This window comes from Gymnodraco acuticeps, unplaced genomic scaffold (genome assembly GCF_902827175.1).
Source record: "Gymnodraco acuticeps unplaced genomic scaffold, fGymAcu1.1, whole genome shotgun sequence".
NCBI lineage: Eukaryota > Metazoa > Chordata > Actinopteri > Perciformes > Bathydraconidae > Gymnodraco > Gymnodraco acuticeps.
In genome coordinates this window covers 89,923-111,453 of record NW_022989947.1, presented here as the reverse complement: position 1 = coordinate 111,453, position 21,531 = coordinate 89,923, and the positions used below count along the sequence as shown (strand labels likewise).

At 40.5% G+C, this 21,531-nt stretch overlaps 1 protein-coding gene across 2 annotated transcripts; it reads left to right on the top strand.

Annotated features, from left to right (window-relative positions):
- Positions 1 to 7,854: 7,854 nt before the first annotated feature.
- On the top strand, positions 7,855 to 15,776 carry LOC117542548. 2 transcript variants are annotated; one of them, XM_034210271.1, is made up of 10 exons: positions 7,855 to 8,381; positions 12,040 to 12,174; positions 12,437 to 12,571; positions 12,860 to 12,928; positions 13,560 to 13,654; positions 13,753 to 13,879; positions 13,984 to 14,092; positions 14,171 to 14,241; positions 14,570 to 14,697; positions 15,699 to 15,776. In XM_034210271.1, the coding sequence occupies exons 3-9, from the start codon at positions 12,440 to 12,442 to the stop codon at positions 14,684 to 14,686; spliced, it is 720 nt and encodes a 239-aa protein (XP_034066162.1). In that variant the 5' UTR covers positions 7,855 to 8,381; positions 12,040 to 12,174; positions 12,437 to 12,439; the 3' UTR covers positions 14,687 to 14,697; positions 15,699 to 15,776. The 2 variants fall into 2 exon arrangements, with proteins under 2 accessions (XP_034066162.1, XP_034066161.1); XM_034210270.1 differs by lacking the exon at positions 7,855 to 8,381 and adding an exon at positions 10,775 to 11,833.
- Positions 15,777 to 21,531: the final 5,755 nt, after the last annotated feature.

Here is a 21,531-nt window from a genome sequence, read left to right as displayed (position 1 = left end):
CGATTCCGGAGCTAAGAGCCGGCGCCGCTGCGGTGTGAACAGGAAAAACCGGCGCTTTTCAGGCTCCAGCTCCGAGCCGGAGCTGAAAAAGCGCTGGTGTGAAAGGGGCATAGTGGGGCAGAGAGCTGCTAGAGAGCAGTGACTTTCATACGGCTCTCTTGTGAGAAAAGAGCTATATTTCTGATTGGCTGGGCGGATTGCAAACCACGCCCCGTAAAACTCCCAAAAAGTTTTGTGAAGCCGCCATTTTATTATCCTCGCATTAGCATTATTAACATTAGCCCAGCGCAGAAATGCAGAGAGACTAACTTATGGCAACACAAAATAAAACATGGGAGCGGTGGAGATGAGGAGGTGTCGGCGTTCTGGCGATTTACTCGGAAGGCTGCTGGGACTCCCAGCAACTTCTACTGAAGCCAGTCCCCAACTGCGGGGACTTCCGGCCGGGGACTTTGGGCGGCAGTATACGCCGTGAAGTGGTTTGCGGCCTGCCAGTAAACCCAAAGCAGAAGAAGAAGAAGTGACGTCAGCGGCTTCATTTGCCTAATCCACCCCCAGGTTCAGAGTTCTCATGAACTAAGTTCTCATGAACCTTTGTGGGAAAAGTACTGCGGTGTGAATGCGCCTACTGGTATACTAAAATCCATGTGAAAAAAATTGCTTCTCACTGTTCTTAGGTCAAATATTTATATGTGATTAAAAATGCGATTAATTTCGATTAATTAATTACAAAGCCTCTAATTAATTAGATTACTTTTTTTAATCGAGTCCCGGCCCTAGTAATTATGAAATCCTATGAAGTATAGGCATGGGTTATAACGTTTTTTAACGCACGTTGTCTCAGTATGTATTGATATGATATATTCGCCCGCTACATTCTGTTGATATGCTCTCCATATGAACAGCAGCATGAAAACAATCTGCGGATGCTCCATGTTGGCGGCTCCGGTGGAAATTGCCGCGATTTTCCGTGTTTACATGTGGTTTTTACCCGCTTCATGTCTGACCAATGGTTGAACAGCATTTCCGTGCACATGACTTGTGTTTAAAGTTTATAGTCCCTTTGAGTTTTTGCCAGTGTGAACGCAAACCGAACCTTCTGAAAAATGAAACAATGTAACAAACTGTGGTCTGGTGCGCACCAGAGAGCGGACTATTAGGTGTGAACACACCCTATGTACTCTGGTCCTTCATGTTTTTGATGTGATGTCTCCTCCATTGCCATTGTTATTGTTGTTATTGTTATTATTATCATCATGCGTCGCTTTCCACCTTCTTCTCCAGTAGGACTCAGATCTGAGGTTACCTAACTGTAACCCAGCTTCTATGAGTATTGGCGCAGCCCTCTAAGGCTATCGCTATAGAGAGGCGAAGTCCCTCCCCTTCCGAAAGCCTCCATGGGACCCCGGAAGCGGAAAATTATACATTGAAGTCAATGGAGAGAGAAAGGTTATCTTTTGATCCCGTTTGAATTGTGCCACGAATGACACATATGATGTTTGTCAATTTAAAAGAACATTTTGCAAGTCAAAAAAATAAAAATGTGTCGTAAAACTGTGAAGTTACACATTTTTTCGTGTGAAACCGCTCAGTGAACTACAGGTCTCTCGTCTCGCACAATACGCGTCACCAACATAAAGATGGCCGTCACGTTAGCACATTTCACCACATTCTTTCAGAATGAGAATAAAAGTATTTTACGAGGTGAAAATCACTACAAGTCTGGGCACGTTGAGAGCTGTACCTATATGAAAGGGGAGTTAGTCGGTTCTGTAAGAGCCAGCATGCGGGACCGGCTTTACAAGGTTTCGGTGAGTAATATGAGTGCAATGTGTAACGTTAATGTCAGCTAGCTAACATTAGCTAACAAGGTACACTAACGTGTTTTGTTTTAGCAACTAGTTTTCTCCTTAAGAACTTTGTGGTCTCTGTGTATGCTGTGGATAACATTAGTGTTCACAAGAACAAGGTACACTCCCGTGTTTTGTTTTAGTTGCTCTTCAGATTGAAGCGGCCAGTTTTATATCGACTATACTGTATGTGTGATCTCCTTTTTCTCGTTGTGTCATTTGACTTTATTTGCTGTGTGTCGATTCAAGGATTTTGGTTATCTAGTCACAGCTGTGTGTGACTCCCTCTGGTACACCGGTATGTGTTTTCCTAATGTAGAGAGCATTGATTAATTAATAAACTACACACTGAGTCTAGATCCTGACCAAATCCTTTTTTATTGTTGATCAAATGTTTTTCAAAAATGTATTCATACACATTTAGAAAAATACAATGTACAATCACAACCAATACAACACAAATTACAAAAAATACAGAAAAAACAAACAATAACAACAGACAAGAGGACAAAACTATGGAAAAATAAACCCTCCCACCCCCAGATCCGGACCATCCTTGTATTATTGCTCATTCAATCTATTATAGCATGCTAACAAATGGTACTTACTTTATTTTTACAGATCTGCATGGGAGACGATGGCGCGATGCAGAGCGCTGTCTGTGATTGTGCACAGGAGATGTACAAATGCAGCCACGCTGCAGCATTGGCAATATTTGCCATGTGGCAGATCAGCTCCACAGATGTTGAGTGCCAGTGGAGGAAGCCTGGCACTTCCAAAGTAGTCCAGTCGGTGTCTCAACTTTACCAACAGCGAGAGGAGACATACAACCCACTGGCCAGAGACATCGCCAACTGTCAACTGGGGGGTTGTAAACGAGGCCGAAGGGGTGAAGGCTTTTGTGGAGGCCTATCAAGTGACAGTGTTCGAATCGAGTCTGGTCTCTTTGTGAGTGAGTCGGGTGTTCTGGGAGCATCACCCGATGGACTTGTGCAGCCATCTGCCCTGCTGGAGGTGAAGTGTCCACACAGCCAGAGGAACATGACCATCACGGAGGCAGTCCAGTTACCATCCTTCTGTCTCCGTGAGGAGGGTGGGTCATATATTCTCAAGGAGAATCACCCATACTGGCACCAGGTCCAAGGGCAGCTGCACATCACAGACCGGAGTCTCTACTACTTTGTTGTGTGGACCACGAAGGAGGCGATCATCATCCCCATCCCCAAAGACCCTGCATGGCATGGAAATCTCCTCCTCCTGGAACAATTCTACACCCAGCATATGCTCCCTGTGTTGGCCAGTAGAGAGGAGGACATTTCAATAAACATACTCTTAACACCCTCGGACTCTGCGTTGTGTTTCGTATGTGTGATGGGGTGTTATGCAGAGGGGAGGAAAACAGGACACAGCAGATTGGGATTGTGGTGGAGATGCTGAGCAGTTATTTAATTGTTGCATGTAATTATTATTATACTGCGTGCTTCTTAGTTATTCCATCTTTTGCTGTAACATGGATCTGTATGTAACTCTATATTTACTTGTTATCTACCACACTTCCTTCTACATCATACACCATCATTATACATGATGGTGTATATAGGATATATATATTTGTATACATATCTGTAAATTGTATAATTTTATTTAAACGTCTTTTTGGTCTCTCAAACTGAGTAAGATTGACAATAAAGTTGACTTTGAAAAATATATATATTCTTTATGAAAAGAGTTGACTGTTGTCAAATGAATCCAAATGAAACGTTGGACTGAACTACAACTACGCCTTTAAATCTCTACGGACTGTTTTTCAGTGGGATGGCAAGTTCCTATCTTTAAACATTTATTAGTTTTTTCTCAGAACAGATTTGATTTTCTGAAGTTAATTTAACTTTGCCGACCATGTAAGGTCATCATTAAAAGGTACAATCAATTTGTTTAGGGTTGACTAAAATAATGAAAAACATTCATTTGGATAATTTACTGACAGAATAAGAAACTCAATGATGCTCTACTCACCTGTTCCCTTTTTATAAAGTGAAACAGTTGAAACGATAGATTTTAGTAAACTTAAAAACAACCTTCTCCAAAAGCTATCAAGGAATATACCGAATACTTGTTTTAGAACTTTATTACATATTTTTATATAAATAGTTTGAATGATCCATAATTGACAGAAGCTTGTGTTTACACTGACCTGTTACTCATATATTAATGTATTTGTAACTTCAGTAAACCACTACCTCACTCATTTCTTTCATTCATCACGGTTCAGTAAACTAAGTGATACATGAACCAGTTTAATCATTATAATAACGTAGGATTGCAACTCTTTGAAAATGTATGTGGCTCTTAAAAGAGCTGTTGTGTTTGGGTGTGCTGGTCTCAGGTCAGTCTAAGCCCTCTCTCCGCGGATGCAGCGGGCCAGCTGGATGTCCTTGGGCATGATGGTGACCCTCTTTGCTTGGTTCATCTTACTGGGGGGCAGCTACATGGATGTCGGTGCAGTCCACAATCATTGCGCAGTTGAAGGCAGAATGAATTTATTATTGACTCCGAATGAAGCACAACTTCATGTCATACAATACAATGACTTTATTTGTAATTGTGTAAAAAAATATGAGCATTGATTAGCAAGCAGGACCTGCAGGAACAGAGAATGGTGATGGATGGAGCTGGGAAGAGAGAAGAATAAAGAAAACAGATCAACTTTATTATCGGATATTAAAAATTCAATTTCAAAACAAGTTGCCGCTCCTACAGTTTTCTAGTATGTAAAGATGATTTCACATGACCTATGCAAAATATCACACTCAATACATGTGTGTCTCTGGGGGGTGCATTGTGCCTTTGATGTATATAAATAATATACCATAACCAAATACTATTACGTACAGTGGAAATCAGGTTGCCAGAGCAGGTCAGTGTGCATGTTCCTCAACATCTCAGCAGTTACAGGTGAGGTAAAGAAAATAAAAGAGAAAAAGGTCAGTAACAACACTTTAAAGTAACAACACTTTGAATAATTATCTCTTCTAACAATTTTCTCTCAATAAGCACACAACGACTGTCTTTCCAACAAACAGATTGTCATCACAATGAAAAACGTCCAGAAGAATGTCATGCAAAGCTCCATGCCTGCCTTCGACTCTCCCTGAACTGCTTCCTTAGCACCCGGTGGAGGGCGCAGTAGGCTACTCTTCAAAAGTTTCACGAAATACTTACCATCATGTTTGGTTACTGTTTAACATTTTGGTTTACTTCATGTAATAAAATAATAACTTCATGGTAAGGCTACTAAAAATGACAAGGCTAAGTAATGTAATGCTAACTAACGTGCTCGCTACTCGTCGCTACTAGCTAGGTAGCTAACTTGACTATGTTCCATGCACAACATGTATATTACCTATGATATTACCTGATATGTCTGATCCAGCGACTCCTGGTCCTTTCATCAGACGGGAATCGATAGAAGGAGCAAGTGGTATGATCACTTTATGACTACAACCTGGTACAAATCACACAGGCATCTTGTAAAAGTGAATTTATTTTTAGCGATCTATAATTTATTGGAGGGAATAAATCAGTTATGAGATCTTCTTCTTCTTCGCTTTAATTACGAGTCTTATTATAAATCACCGAGCATGCCTGTGACATCACTTACGCGACCCAGAATGGGATTTGGGATTTGTAGTCTTTGTAGTAGCGTATTTTTCATAGTCTTATATTTCAGCAGTTTTACGACAAAATGTGACTTTTTTGACATGGAAATGATTGTTTAAGATTGACAAACATCATATGTGTAGTTCGTGGCACAATTCAAACGGGATCAAAAGATACGTGTTCTCTCTCCATTGAATTCAATGTAAATTTTTCGCTTCCGGGGTCCCATGGTCCGGAAGTAGATGGGCGTGACTTCGCCTCTCCATTGGGTTTACCCTTCTGCGCCCCCGCGCAGTACTGAAAACACTTGTAGTCCACGCCCACCCGCTAGGTGGGCCCCACCCTCGGGCCTCCTTCCGGTATAAATAGGGAGGTTGCCCGGCGATCTGCTCCCATACAATATAACTTTTCTTCAGCTATTCGTAGAGCCAGTGGGGCCCAGCGCTTAGAGGGCTGCGCCAATACTCATAGAAGCTGGGTTACAGTTAGGTATAACCTCAGTTCTATTTCGTATATGGCTTCGCCCTCTAAGGCTATCGCTATTGGGTTAAGGGCGAAGCATGATGTAGTCTGCGCCCCACTGGGTCCGTCCAGCACTAGAAGCACAGACATACCTGCTTAATAACACCCCCCTGCCTGTTGTGCCATGCATAATGGCACATCCCCGTCCCTGGAGAAAACATACCTGTTTTCCTGACGGGGTGAAGGCTGGGAACAATACATACCGACCGCTGTGAGAAAGTAGAGACGAAGGTCCCACCTTGTCCTGCGATCATAGAGGGGGAACAGCCGCTCTCTCCGTGTCAGCCAGGTAGGAGAGCTCTCAGCTGGATCCCCTGGATCCCTGACGTCACTCACTCTGACAGGACACCCAGTACAGGGCGTGTCAGAGAGGAAAGGGAGACATCCCTCAAATACAATTGAATAAATGAGCAGGGGGAAGACCAAGATGCAGCCGTGCAAATATCTTCCACTGACATTCCTCCGCGCAACACCGAGGAGGAGGAATTTCCTCTGGTTGAGTGCGCTTTGATATTCTCCGGGGGCTCCACCCCAGAGGAGACATATGCCTGTGACACAGCCTCACACAGCCAGTGTGACAGCCATTGTGTAGACAGAGGTTGCCCGATCGAGCGCTCTCTGTAATGCACAAACAGGCGCTGAGAACGGCGCAATGCCGCCGTGCGCGCCACATAGCAGACAGCGCGCGCACCGGGCAGAGGAGATGAGATGTTTCTTCTTCCTCCGACCTGTGAGGAGGGGGGAAGAAGCCAGCCAGGGTGATCACTCTTGACCTAAAAGAGTTGTGATGACCTTATAGGCATGAAGCCGGGTTAGGGCGTAAAACAGCTGAACTGCATCTCCATGGATCCGGAGACATGACGGAGCCACCGGGAGAGAGTTGAGTAAAGTTAGAACGATATTGGCAGATTCGGATTTCACGGATCAATAACTCATGAACAAAATGTTATTCAGACACAAATGACGTCTCCTAAGTATCGTGGTAAGGTTGACAACGAACTACAATCACATGTTGATAAAAAAAAAGCCAATATGCGCCGTCCTCAAAACTGGACAAATTACATTGGTCTCTATCTGCAGCCGGAAAAGGAATGAGTGCTCAGGGACCGTCTGCAAAGTGCAACTCCGAAAAAAGAGAATACAATAATATTCAATAATATTCACTAGCGTCACTATTATACAGTGGAGTGCTACCAAACTCACTACACACATCAATAGTCTCCTGGTGGTTGGACTACAGCAGAGAGTTTGGAAGAATGTGCTTTTGAATAATTTTGGTGAATATTTATAGTGTAAAATCTTCAATAAATATGGTATAATCTTCAATAGCGTCACTATTATACAGTATATGTCTCCCACACTCACTACACACATCAATAGTCTCCCGGTGGTTGGACTACAGCAGAGAGTTTGGAAGAATGTGCTTTTGAATAATTTTGGTGAATATTTATAGTGTAAAATCTTCAATAAATATGGTATAATCTTCAATAGCGTCACTATTATACAGTATATGTCTCCCACACTCACTACACACATCAATAGTCTCCTGGTGGTCAGACTACAGCAAAGAGTTTGGATGAATTTGCTTTTGAATAATTTTGGTGAATATTTATAGTGTAAAATCTTCAATAAATATGGTATAATCTTCAATAGCGTCACTATTATACAGTATATGTCTCCCAAACTCACTACACACATCAATAGTCTCCTGGTGGTTGGACTACAGCAGAGAGTTTGGAAGAATGTGCTTTTGAATAATTTTGGTGAATACTTATAGTGTAAAATCTTCAATAAATATGGTATAATCTTCAATAGCGTCACTATTATACAGTATATGTCTCCCAAACTCACTACACACATCAATAGTCTCCTGGTGGTTAGGTCCCCAACACATTATATCATATATTTTGCATTTAAAAGGTCAAATGCTTATTTTTAAAAGCTTGGTTTTACATTTTTATTACCCTCTACTATAAAACATCAATGTTATTTACCCAGGATATTCAAAATGCTAAATAATTAGTCTGATTTTAGCACAAGTAGGCCAAATTGTTGTGTCCCAAATCATGTTTGCTCAACTTCTCTAACAGATATAAACAAAGAAATCAAATTCTACATTTTTGTCACTATTGTATAACCCTTTTATTAATATTCCTCACCAAATTTAAATTGTTGTTAATTCAATTTTCTTGATTTAATTTTTTTTTAAAGTGTGTGTCCCCTGTTTTAATGTCCCCCCTGTTACTCTGATTTGAATCCCTCTGGACACGCCCCTTTACTATTCTACTATTTGTATGACTCAAGAAGAAGGATACATTTTGAGTGGGAAAATCATCTTCAAGAAGCAGAGTAAGTATGCACTCTTCCTTCAACGATTTTTTAATGTTTTTAACGAACTTAACTATTGCGGTAAAGCATAACATGTCCACCCTGTTATGCTCATTTTGTGTGGAAACTGATCAAAATGTTTACATTTAGAAAAAAATGTGAATATATCTATCAAATATCTTTCTCTGTTGTCACAAGTGCTAGCTTGATTATCATCACACATGTAGCAATAGCCAAGTTTAGCATGAAATGTCCACCTTGTTACCGTCTACCCTGTTACTATTTTTCACAGTAACAGGGTGGAATTATTTAAACATAATATCCTGAGCTTAACCAAAACATGTTTCTTATACTTTAACAAGCCATCATTCAGATTAAATAAAAAAAATTATGTTTTTTTATTTTTATTAACCTAGCTGAAGTTAGTTAGTATTTGATCAACTGAAATGTTACTGAATTAAAACTACAAACAAATGTTATTTGTTCCTGTGATGTAATATTACACATTTTAAAATGACAAATGACTATTTTTACAAACCAAAACAAAAACCCAACTTAGTGTTACATATTTGAACACAGTTTTTTATTATATGTGCTTCTAAAAAGTTTACTTTTTATCTTTTTATATTGAGAAAAACTATTTCGCTTTGCCTTTCCTCCTTTAGGTTAGAGGAAGTTTGAAAATAATGGGAAGAGTTAAAAAAGGAAAGAGGGCCCAGAGGAAGGACTTATGGACAATGGCTGGTGGAATGGAAGCATTGGTCCGAGGACTGAAGAGTGTTCACATTACCAAAAGAGATACAGGACATTCTTCATATATTTGGTCGGAACTCGCTATAATCCTTTTTGGTCATGATGATAAGAAACACCGTCATTGGCTGTGGGTTGTATGGACCAACAATCGAAAAGGATTGAGGGATTTGATCAATAAACGTCAAAAATCATTAGAGCAGAAGGAAGTTCAGGTAATGGAGGAAAATCAAAACGAGAGAGATGTTGGAGGGGAATGTTCTGAAGACTGTCTTTCAAAGGACTTGCCTCTGAGCATGATTCAGCATAAGGTATCAGATGAGGACATAGACAAGAATGAGGCAGAAGACAAACAACAAAGGATGTCTTCTCAGAGTGGACTTGAAGATGACCAGTTATCAGATGAGGACATAGACAAGAATGAGGCAGAAGACAAACAACAAAGGATGTCTTCTCAGAGTGGACTTGAAGATGACCAGTTATCAGATGAGGACATAGACAAGAATGAGGCAGAAGACAAACAACAAAGGATGTCTTCTCAGAGTGGACTTGAAGATGACCAGTTATCAGATGAGGACATAGACAAGAATGAGGCAGAAACTGAAGAACAGAATTTGCAAAGAGGAGCACAAGATGTCAATAAAAACACAGGCACCAAAACACATTGGCGGAAGTTGCCAGTAGTATCTAAAAGGTTCGGAATAACAGTAAATAGAAAGAAATGGCAAAAGATTGTTCCTTTGACGGGTTCAAACAAACTGAGGCAACCGTGGACCGACGTGTTGTACAAGAGTTTCCGAGAGAAAAATCCCTGTTGTACGCTTGCCTTCAAGAGTCACCACATAAAAACTCCCAACAGCAGGAAAATTAAAAGTCCGTACTTAAACATCTGTGCAGTTTGTACATTCCCTTCCTGCAGGGCCAAATTCTTCTTTAAAATCCAAAATCAGCCAGTGGGAGACACCCTTGTTAAAATATCTGTGCTGCAAAGAGGGAAAATGGCACACAAAGCAAATGAGACAAAATTCCGACCAGCAGCAAACAGAAGAAGAAGCAGAATTGCAAGAGCCCTGCATAAAGGAGTGAGTCAAGTATTTTACAGTAAACTTAAAAAAACACCTGTTGCTGAACTGATTTCAGGAAACATAAGCCGTAGTCTGAACAAAAATGTTCTCAAAGTGATACGTTCAGAAGTAAGAAGAGGTAAAAGAATCCATGAAGATGTTTTCATGGAGATGTACCTCACACAAATGATCATTAAGGAATGTGACTCAAATTATCGCAGGATGCCTGGGTACATACAGCATTTTCAAGTTGACCCATTTGGAGTACATATGTATTCTGAAACCGGAGTAAACATAGTTGTGCAACACCTGAGAAAGAAGAAACCGCTGACCCTATATCTAGATGCTACAGGTAATGTTGCATCCAAAGTTCCAGGTCAGACCAAAAGAGTGCTTTATTACTGCCTCACTCTTCCTGGAGGTGGTCAGCAAGTACCTCCCCTCCCAGTCTGTGAAATGCTGACAAATGAACACTCCATTCCACCAATCACATTCTGGCTAATGCAGTTCCTCCGCAAACTGTCACAGTACACTAAAATAAAAGTACATCAGGTAGAAACAGACTACAGCTGGGCCCTACTCCAAAGTGTTCTCCTTTCTTTTAACAAAGAGAGCATTGTCAGTTACTTGGACAGGGCTTTCGCTATCTGTTCAAAGCTGAAGTCATGGAAGGAAATCAAAATGTTGACAGTGCTACACATTTGCTCTGCACACGTGCTGAAAGCTGTAGCTCAGTCAATTGGGAGAAGGACTGCAGACAAGGGTTTGAAGGAATTTGCAACATTTGCATTTGCGAGGTTGCAAAATGCTACTTCAATGACCACAGCACTACACATCTTCCGCTCACTGTGCACTGTGTTGATTGGAAAGCACAATTCCAATGCTGTCCTGATCCATCTGAAAGCCATGAAGGACTTCATAAAAGAATGCAGGATTCCCGACATGGAAGAGGGGGACAAGTTAGGAGACAGTCCCTTAACTCAGGAGGAAGATGATGAAGAAAGAAGAAATGCCCACACAATTGTTGGCAGATCTCCCTTCACATATGAGTTTAGGAAGGTCATGGAGGAGGTACAGGGAGAGCTTGAAAAAGAGGAGGTCGAAACCCCACAGGATGAAAATCCATACTTTTGCCCTGGCATTGTTGATGTCCTTTTTGACAACTATCTAGGGATTTTTCCCCTTTGGAGTGGGCTGCTGTTGGGGAATTTGAAAAGATATGCAACTGACACAGAGGAAGACACATTTGGCCAAAGTAAAACAAGGGACACAAACTGCCATGTGGAGAGATGGTTTGGAATAGTCAAACATTCTATTCTAAAAAAGCAGAGACGACTGAGGCCAGCGACATTCATCAGAAAGATGTATGGCTCTCTCCAGGGGAGGTACAGAGAACACATAATGGCACATCACTTATCTGAGCAGTTACTCCTCAAAACTTTGCTACCAAAAGACATCAGTCAATCGAAGGAAGGTTGGGCAAAGAGAGATGGAGCAAAGCCTCGCACTTCCAGCTCCAAATATTACACCACTCCAGACATTCTTCCAGTTCCAAAAAGAGCAAAGTTAACTCTGAACACTGGTGAAGATATTCAGAGCAGCACAGATGTGGAGAACAGCAGCAACCCCACAAGTAAAGGGTCCAAGCCTGCAACAGAGGTATTGTTTTGCTATATTAAAATGTATGCTTTAAAAAGAGTAACAAAGTAAGCAATTCTTCGAGCTATAAAAACAACGTTAAGAATGCATTAAAAACGTTTTAGCATGAGGCAATCTTTCTGTCATAGAAAACGTAGAAAATCTAAATGCCGAAATCTCGAATGCTGTACGAAGTTATTATGATACCATTGTTCATTTCATTTTAGGTTGATGCCCTTTGGACATGCAAACCAACTGAAGTTGTTGTGGCTGTTGTAAGACATGCTGAAGAGAAGCATAATTTCACCCTGAGGCACAGAGAATTTCAGAGTTTGAGACCTGACGAACTCATCATAGGCGAGGCAAGTATTTATTAAAACTTATGCTGTACCGGACTGCTCATCTCACGTAAGCCATATGTTAATGATTCAATTGTTGACAAAAAGTATGTAAATGATATCCAAGTAAATTGTTAGGCCAGTCCACCTGGAGTGTGACTTTAAATAGACCAGTTTTAATTTATCCATTCTAAAATGATCTGACAATGATGTGATTAAAACCGACTTTGGCCTCTATATTAGCTGGCATTTTGTATGACTATTTCCCCTACAATTTATCCAAAAGGTAATGGAATGTTACATTAGAGGCATCCTCAACCTGAAGGATAATGCTGGTCGTCTATATCTCCTGGATCACTACACCATGGGTGTAATCCTACACGGCACCCGAGAGCAGATAGCCAGGCAAGAGCTAAAAAAGGTGAGTGAAACTGATTATTCAAAGTATTTTCATCCCTTTAGTATTGTAGGCTTGAGAAAGGAGACAGATATGTGTCTACAGGCAACTTCCAGCGTTATTATATGTATGTCGTTTTTGGAGACATTTGTTTTGTTTTTAACCAATACATTTATAATCTAAGCTTCCCTTTTTTTTCTTGTTCCTGTTGAGAAAAATAAAAAATGAATACTGTGTAAATTAAATTATTGTTTTGCACCGGTATATTATAGAAAATAACACTTATGTTTACATGTTCCCTAATTTTTTCAGGTGACATTTGATCTCTATGATGGAGCCATTGGATTTGTCAATATAAGAAATGTGCACTGGAAGTTTGTGGTGAGTATACAGCTACTCGTGTAGTCATACTGTAGCTGCTTTTAGAGTTTGCACATTTCAAGTTCATCAACTATTACTTTGAAGATGTATGATTACATTTATTCAAATGCATACAACTAAATATACATTGCTATTAAAACATATTGCAATACATTACTCATATACTGTGACAGAGTTAAGACTAACATGTGTATCTCATGCAGCCCCATTTTGTAAATGCATCTTTGCCTCAGGACTGATTTAAAAATGCTTCTTTTAGTTTTAATGTCTTCACGTTCATCTATATCATAGGGAAACCATATAACATGTAGTCCAAAATAAGTACTCATTCAAACATTTCTCATTGGTGGTCGCTACTGCTCCGCTAAAGATTTGAGTCTTCTGACCCCAAATTGTGCAACTTTCTTTCATCTGATATCTTTAATTATTTCAATACTTTTAAGTCTTAATTATACCCATTTAAAATGGGTAGTTATTATTTTAGTATTACTTTTAATAGCTTTTTTAACAGTTGAAGTGATTTTAATAACTGTGGTTTTCATTTTTGAAGAAAAGCTGATACATTATTGTTGCTGCTGACATATTGAAAAAGGTTTGGTTTAATTATACCGTATGCTACTTTTTAAAACAGTACCTCCATGCCCTTTCAAACCACATTTATGTGGTTGATCCTCTGCAAGGGTCAAATGAAGTTGAGGACTCCAGAAAGGCTGCTTACAAATTTGGGTAATATAAAATATATTACAGGAAATACATTGGTTAAACGCACATTTGGTAAAGGCAAAGAGTAAGCGCCAATTACATTTTATTTCCTCTTGTTCTAGAGAGTATTTCAAGATGCGCCGGAACAGACTGGGAAAAGAGGACTGGGTTAGCATCAAATGGCAGCCTGGAAAAATAACCCACACCTTCCAGAAAGATGCCACCAGTTGTGGAGCCTTTGTCATGCAGGTAATTTAATGCAACATGTTGTGTTCATTAATAATAAAGCATTTTATTTTAAAGGGAAATTCAAAAACACGTCATAACGTCATGTTATTTTACCATCTGTCCAGATGGCCAAGATGACAGTGAAGGAATTTCCCAAAATTCCAAAGACGTTTCACATCAAGTCATCACAACATCTACGAAGAGACATGGCAGAAGAAATTCTCAGAGGATCAGGTATTAGCCAAAAATATGAAATGAATATATGGACGGCTTCCTGTAAATTGAACAGTAATACACCGGTTATTTTTTCAGTTTCAAAGGATGACTTCTGTTCCTTCTGTGGAATTGAGGACCTGCCCACAACTGCTGTTGATGCTGTTTGGGTGAGACTAAATGATGATTTTTTTTAAACTCCAGAAGATAATCTGAATAATAGATAATATATAGATCATCTGGAGTTAGATTTCAGGAATAACATAAAAGTAATGACATTTTGTATATTTGTATGCATTACAGGTTTCCTTTTGTTTTTCTTATAATTTGTTAAAGTTTTAGCACAGTACAGATAAACCTGAATAACAACAAGTATTTATATATACTGTATATAAAAAAAAGTATAATCTCTTTAAAATATAAATGAATATGCCTGCTTTACAAGTGTCCTACACTTTACATTTTCTTAATATCTTTGTTGTATTTGTCCCCATGTAGATTCAGTGTGAAACTTGTGGGAGATGGTTTCACACGCAGTGCCTCGGAATGCCTGCTGCACGAATACCCAAAAAGAATACCCCGTGGTATTGTGTTTTGTGTATCCTCACAAACTAAAGAGGCTAGAGGTGAGTTTGTGTAACTTTTACCAGAGGTACCAGGATTTGGGGAGGTAAGGCTTGTAGTTTGAACTACTACCACAGTAGAAGTAGTGCACTTACAAACGGCATGTGGGGGGAAATCCAGCCCAGCCAGTGATTTGAAATCGGCTAAATGAAAGCTGAATTTTGTACAAAACAAATAAAAATCCAGAAAAAAGCTTTGCTAAAGATTTTGGGCAACTGAAGTAATGATTAATATGTTACGGTGTGTGAAGCAGGTAGGACCCAAATGCAGATTAACGTGAAAATTCCTTTATTTCAAGGCTAGGATATAAACAAAGACAAAACAGAACACTGACCGACGAACTAGTCATGACACAAGACAAAACGACAAAGACAGACAGAAAAACCAGAACTTAAATACACACAAGACTAATCACACAAACAAGACACAGGTGAGGAGGGAGGAGAAAACACAGGGACACCAGGTGAACACAATCGGGTAATCAGACACACCAGGGAAACTAACGACAGGGAACCACAGACAGATCTAAATAGGACAAAACACAACGCAGACAGAAAACCAAAGATAGATCTAGACAAGACAAAACACCATAAAGACAGATCGTGACATAATAATCACCTGTCCATAGTTTTAACTTGTTATATTCTTAATTAAGATGTTAAATATATTTTCAATTACAGATTAAAGTAGTCACAGATGTTCATGATGTTTTCCATGTCTGACATTAGATTGTGGATTTGTTCATTAATATTGTACAGTAAGATAGGTGAAAAGCCTGACATTTTTTATTTTTCAATGTTAACTTTATTTTGTCTGTTCCATCATTCACCAGTAGTTTTCCATTCACCTGTCTCACCTGTTAACCACACCCACGTTTTTGCTCACTGTCTTTCTCTTCTGCACCCATTAGCTTTACTACCAGTATTTAAACCCTCACCAGACACACACCCGTTGCCAGATCGTACTTTGCCTTCATGCTAGTCTTTCACGCGTGTGTTACTAGATTGCCTACCCGGTTCCGACCCTGCCTGTCCCCGACCTGCCTGCTCTGCCTGCTCTGCCTGATCCCTGATCCTGCCTGTACCTCCGTTGTCCGCCTCGCCTGCTCCCTGACCCTCTGCCCGGCCCTGACTCACCTTCTGCCCGCTGTCCTCTGGTTCGTTTGCCTGCCCATCATCCGGCTGATACTGTTCTGTTATCCCTCTGCTCTGGTATTATTACAAATAAAGTTCATTACCAATACTCCTTGGTTTGGTTTCTTGAGTGCTGCATTTGGATCGTTCATAAGATTGTGACCATTTTACTGTTTCATAGCTAATGAAAAAGTTGTTTCATGTCTTAATTTATATATAACATACTGTAGCCTATATACAATGTGTAACATTGTATATACAGTATGTTATAATACATTATAAATCTTCCCCAAAATTATTCCAAAGCAGATTCTTCCAAACTCTCTGCTGTAGTCCAACCACCAGGAGACTATTGATGTGTGTAGTGAGTTTGGGAGACATATACTGTATAATAGTGACGCTATTGAAGATTGTACCATATTTATTGAAGATTTTACACTATAAATATTCACCAAAATTATTCAAAAGAAAATGCTTCCAAACTCTCTTCTGTAGTCCAACCACCAGGAGACTATTGATGTGTGTAGTGAGTGTGGGAGACATATACTGTATAATAGTGACGCTATTGAAGATTATACCATATTTATTGAAGAATTTACACCATAAATATTCACCAAAATTATTCAAAAGCAAATTCTTCCAAACTCTCTTCTGTAGTCCAACCACCGGGAGACTATTGATGTGTGTAGTGAGTTTGGGAGACATATACTGTATAATAGTGACGCTATTGAAGATTGTACCATATTTATTGAAGATTTTACACTATAAATATTCACCAAAATTATTCAAAAGAAAATGCTTCCAAACTCTCTTCTGTAGTCCAACCACCAGGAGACTATTGATGTGTGTAGTGAGTGTGGGAGACATATACTGTATAATAGTGACGCTATTGAAGATTATACCATATTTATTGAAGAATTTACACCATAAATATTCACCAAAATTATTCAAAAGCAAATTCTTCCAAACTCTCTGCTGTAGTCCAACCACCGGGAGACTATTGATGTGTGTAGTGAGTTTGGGAGACATATACTGTATAATAGTGACGCTATTGAAGATTGTACCATATTTATTGAAGATTTTACACCATAAATATTCACCAAAATTATTCAAAAGCACATTCTTCCAAACTCTCTTCTGTAGTCCAACCACCAGGAGACTATTGATGTGTGTAGTGAGTTTGGGAGACATATACTGTATAATAGTGACGCTATTGAAGATTGTACCATATTTATGGAAGATTTTACACTATAAATATTCACCAAAATTATTCAAAAGCAAATTCTTCCAAACTCTCTGCTGTAGTCCAACCACCAGGAGACTATTGATGTGTGTAGTGAGTTTGGGAGACATATACTGTATAATAGTGACGCTATTGAAGATTATACCATATTTATGGAAGATTTGACACTATAAATATTCACCAAAATTATTCAAAAGCACATTCTTCCAAACTCTTTGCTGTAGTCCAACCACCAGGAGACTATTGATGTGTGTAGTGAGTTTGGGAGACATATACTGTATAATAGTGACGCTATTGAAGATTATACCATATTTATGGAAGATTTTACACTATAAATATTCACCAAAATTATTCAAAAGCAAATTCTTCCAAACTCTCTGCTGTAGTCCAACCACCAGGAGACTATTGATGTGTGTAGTGAGTTTGGGAGACATATACTGTATAATAGTGACGCTATTGAAGATTATACCATATTTATGGAAGATTTTACACTATAAATATTCACCAAAATTATTCAAAAGCACATTCTTCCAAACTCTTTGCTGTAGTCCAACCACCAGGAGACTATTGATGTGTGTAGTGAGTTTGGGAGACATATACTGTATAATAGTGACGCTATTGAAGATTATACCATATTTATTGAAGAATTTACACCATAAATATTCACCAAAATTATTCAAAAGCAAATTCTTCCAAACTCTCTTCTGTAGTCCAACCACCGGGAGACTATTGATGTGTGTAGTGAGTTTGGGAGACATATACTGTATAATAGTGACGCTATTGAAGATTATACCATATTTATGGAAGATTTGACACTATAAATATTCACCAAAATTATTCAAAAGCACATTCTTCCAAACTCTTTGCTGTAGTCCAACCACCAGGAGACTATTGATGTGTGTAGTGAGTTTGGGAGACATATACTGTATAATAGTGACGCTATTGAAGATTATACCATATTTATTGAAGATTTTACACTATAAATATTCACCAAAATTATTCAAATTATTCCAAAGCACATTCTTTCAAACTCTCTGCTGTAGTCCAACCACCAGGAGACTATTGATGTGTGTAGTGAGTTTGGTAGAAATATACTGTATAATAGTGACGTTATTGAATATTATTGTATTTTCTTTTTTCGGAGTTGCACTTTGCAGACGGTCCCTGAGCACTTGTTTCATCTCCGGCTGCTGAAAGAGACCAATTTAATGTGTCCAGCTCGGAGGACGGCGCATATTGTTTTTTTTTTATCAACATATGATTGTAGTTCGTTGTCAACCTTACCACGGTACATAGGAGACATCATTTGTGTGTGAATAACGTTTTGTTCATGAGTTATTGATCCGTGAAATCCGAATCTGCCAATATCGTTCTAACTTTACTCAACTCCGGGAGAGCAGACAGATCACCCTTTCCTCTGATAGAGCCAAAAGCAGTACTACTTTGGCTGAATACAGTTAAGGGGAACCTGATCAGGTTCAAATGGGGTTTTTCTTTGGTGCGCGTAACACCAAAGCCAAATCCCACTGAGGCGCCAGTGTGCGTGACACCGGTCTGAGTCTCCATACTCCTCGCATAGCACGGCTGCTGCGTTCTGCGAGCCCCTCGGTTAAATCCGCCGGAAATAACACTGTTCCTGGGATAACGGGAGTGTTTCTTGCATCCCATGGAACTGCTGGGGGGAGAGGCTTCTCTGTGATGTGCCGTAATGGTCGTCATGGTGACGTGCCACGCCCTCGCCGCTGCTGCCCGTGAAGCAAAAAAGCTGCGAGGGAGTTTCCACACGCTGCATTCCACTCTGTCTCTCATCATGAGGCGCGTACACGCCCCGAGGATGAGAGGTGTGTGTATGCTGTCCTCACGAGGCGTTATAACAGTGCTCGTGGATTTATTATGACCGTGTGTAAGGCATATCTGGGACAGAGGAATGCCTCGAGCTCTGCAGTTTATAAACCAATAGGTTAAAACAGCAGGCTTCTGCAGTGAATGAAGCACCTCTGGAGACTCCACCTGTGGGGGAGACCCAGGGGAATCCCCCCCGTGACCAGCTGACGCTAATGCCGAGCAGCTGCGTTACGGAGAGGGCTGTGTGGTTTGTGACACGCCGGAGGAGAGCTGTCAGTTTCTCACTCGCTGCCAGAGAGCGCTCTGCTGCTGGCTGAGTTTTTAATTCCACTCCAGATAACGTTTGTCTGAGAGGGAAGAGGACAGCTCTTCTTCCAACTTGTTATGAAACCCAGGCTTTGACAGATGCGATACGAGATGTACTGTCTGTAAAGCGACTTCCTCCCTGGAGCGAGCCAGCAACTAGCAGGTCGTCCAAAGGAAATCACCCTCTCATCCCTCCTCTGTGTAGCGGCTCCAGCCTTCTCTACACAAAAATGGGAGGAGCCAGGAAATATCCAAACGGCAGACGATTGTCTGGTCTGATATTCCCTGAAATGAGAAACCGCAGGAATTTCCTGTGTTTCGGGATGATGGGTATACGTGGAAGTATGCATCCTTCAGGTGGAAGTGAACCAGTCGTAGCTGGTTGTACTGTACTGTACCCAATATACAAGCTGTTAATAAACTTTTCAATCAATCAATCGTCCTGGTGAACACATTCCAGCCCCTGTTTGATCGTCAGCATGTGGAATACTGACAGATCGAGGATGTCTCATTGCCCCAGTCTTTTTTCGGGATTAGAAAAATAACGGGAGTGAAAACCCCTGATTTTCCTCCCTTTGAGGAACCCTGGAAATATCCTCTTTCAACAGGAGTTCCAGCAGCTCGGATTTGGAGCGCAAGACATAGCTTCTGGGAGGACAGGAGTGTTTCCTGTATCCCATTGAACTGTGGGGGGCTTTTTCGTCACCACGCTGCGGGGTGTGACACGTCGAAGGAGAGCTGTCAGCGTGTCCACTCCACTCTCTGCCGTGAGAGTCGTGCTCTCATGCGGGCTGAGTCTCTTTTTCCAATTTATCATGAAACCCAGCTTTGACAGATACGATATGAGTTGTGTTATGGAAATAATTATCATAAGACGCCAATTTGTAACATACAGGACAAACCTCGATGTCTGTTTACCTTCTTTAAGGACACAGGCGGCTTAGCCAATAATGTTATTGTTCCCATTCTGTGACCGGTCAATACTGGGATACAGATGGTCTGTGTTGTGGGTACACTGGGACACTTCCTTCTCTGTATTTGTGGACTCCAAGGTAAAATCTTCGAGGTCATAAGTGTCCGAAGCAAGTAGCTCTGTGTTCCCACACTGTTTAGGCTATCTCCTCAAATATGTTGTTTACTCTCTGCGAAACCAGTTAGATGGGCTGGCAAGAGAGAGGCTCTCCAGGATTGACGTGGCAACTCTACCGTGAAGTCAGAACCTCTGACTCTTGGATTTGTGATGTGAATACTCTGGTACCAACTCCAAATAAATCACAGTGGTTTGACATCAAAGCTCCGACTCTTCCCGTGTCTCCTTCCTGAGTCGGTGACTCCACTGCATGCTACACAGAAGTTTCCTCTACAAGTTGTACCGTCTGTAAAGCCGCTTCCTCCCTGGAGCGAGCCATGCAGCAGCAGGTCGTCCAGGTAAAAATAGTACTCTCATCCCTCCTCTGTGTAGCGGCTGCAACGCCGTCTCTACACACTTTGAAAAAGTACGAGGAGCCAGGGAATAGCCGAACGACAGACGGTTTTACTGGTACGCTATTCCCTGGAATGAAAACCGCAGGAATGTCCTGTGTTGCGGAATGATGGGTACATGGAAGTATGCATCCTTAGCAGTGACGTGCGGTGAGGTTCATGGCTGGTGAGGCACTGACTCTTTCAGAGTCAGATTTACAAATATTATATTCTGACCTTAATCGAAATATTCTGTTATTTTCAAAAGCTTTTTTGGTCTGATGTTTCGATTCATTTTAAACAGACCGTTCAACAAAAGGATACCCACAATCTAAATATTGGATTGTTCTTTCTTAGTAAGAACCAATTTTCATTACCAATGTGGTCTTACCTTGACTTGAAGATGAAGTCCATGCTATCCTTCTGGACAAGGACAACAATCTCTATTACTTTTTTGTAAAAGTCCTCCTTATCTTCCTCTAGTTTCAAAAGTCTAGTTTGTTGTTTGCGTCTGGTCTACCGTCACTGCGTAGAATAACAGTAGCAACAAGGACCTGTGGGCTCACGTGCGCCCCTTCAGTGCGGCAGAGGTTATGGCTGCCTCCCCCGGTGCTTTTTTCATTGCCGTTGTACGGCGAGCCTAAATATCATATACGTGAAATAAGTTATTTAGAGACTATGGATGGCGAGGATAAATGTAATAAAGGGATCTACAAACATTACATTGGTGACCTACAGTGAGATGGTAACAGGCATGCGCTTAGTGCCCGCTTTCCAGCCAGTTTCTGTGAGGTGACGCATTTTGAGGTGAGGCAGAGCTCATCTGTGCCTCACCTTACCACACAGTA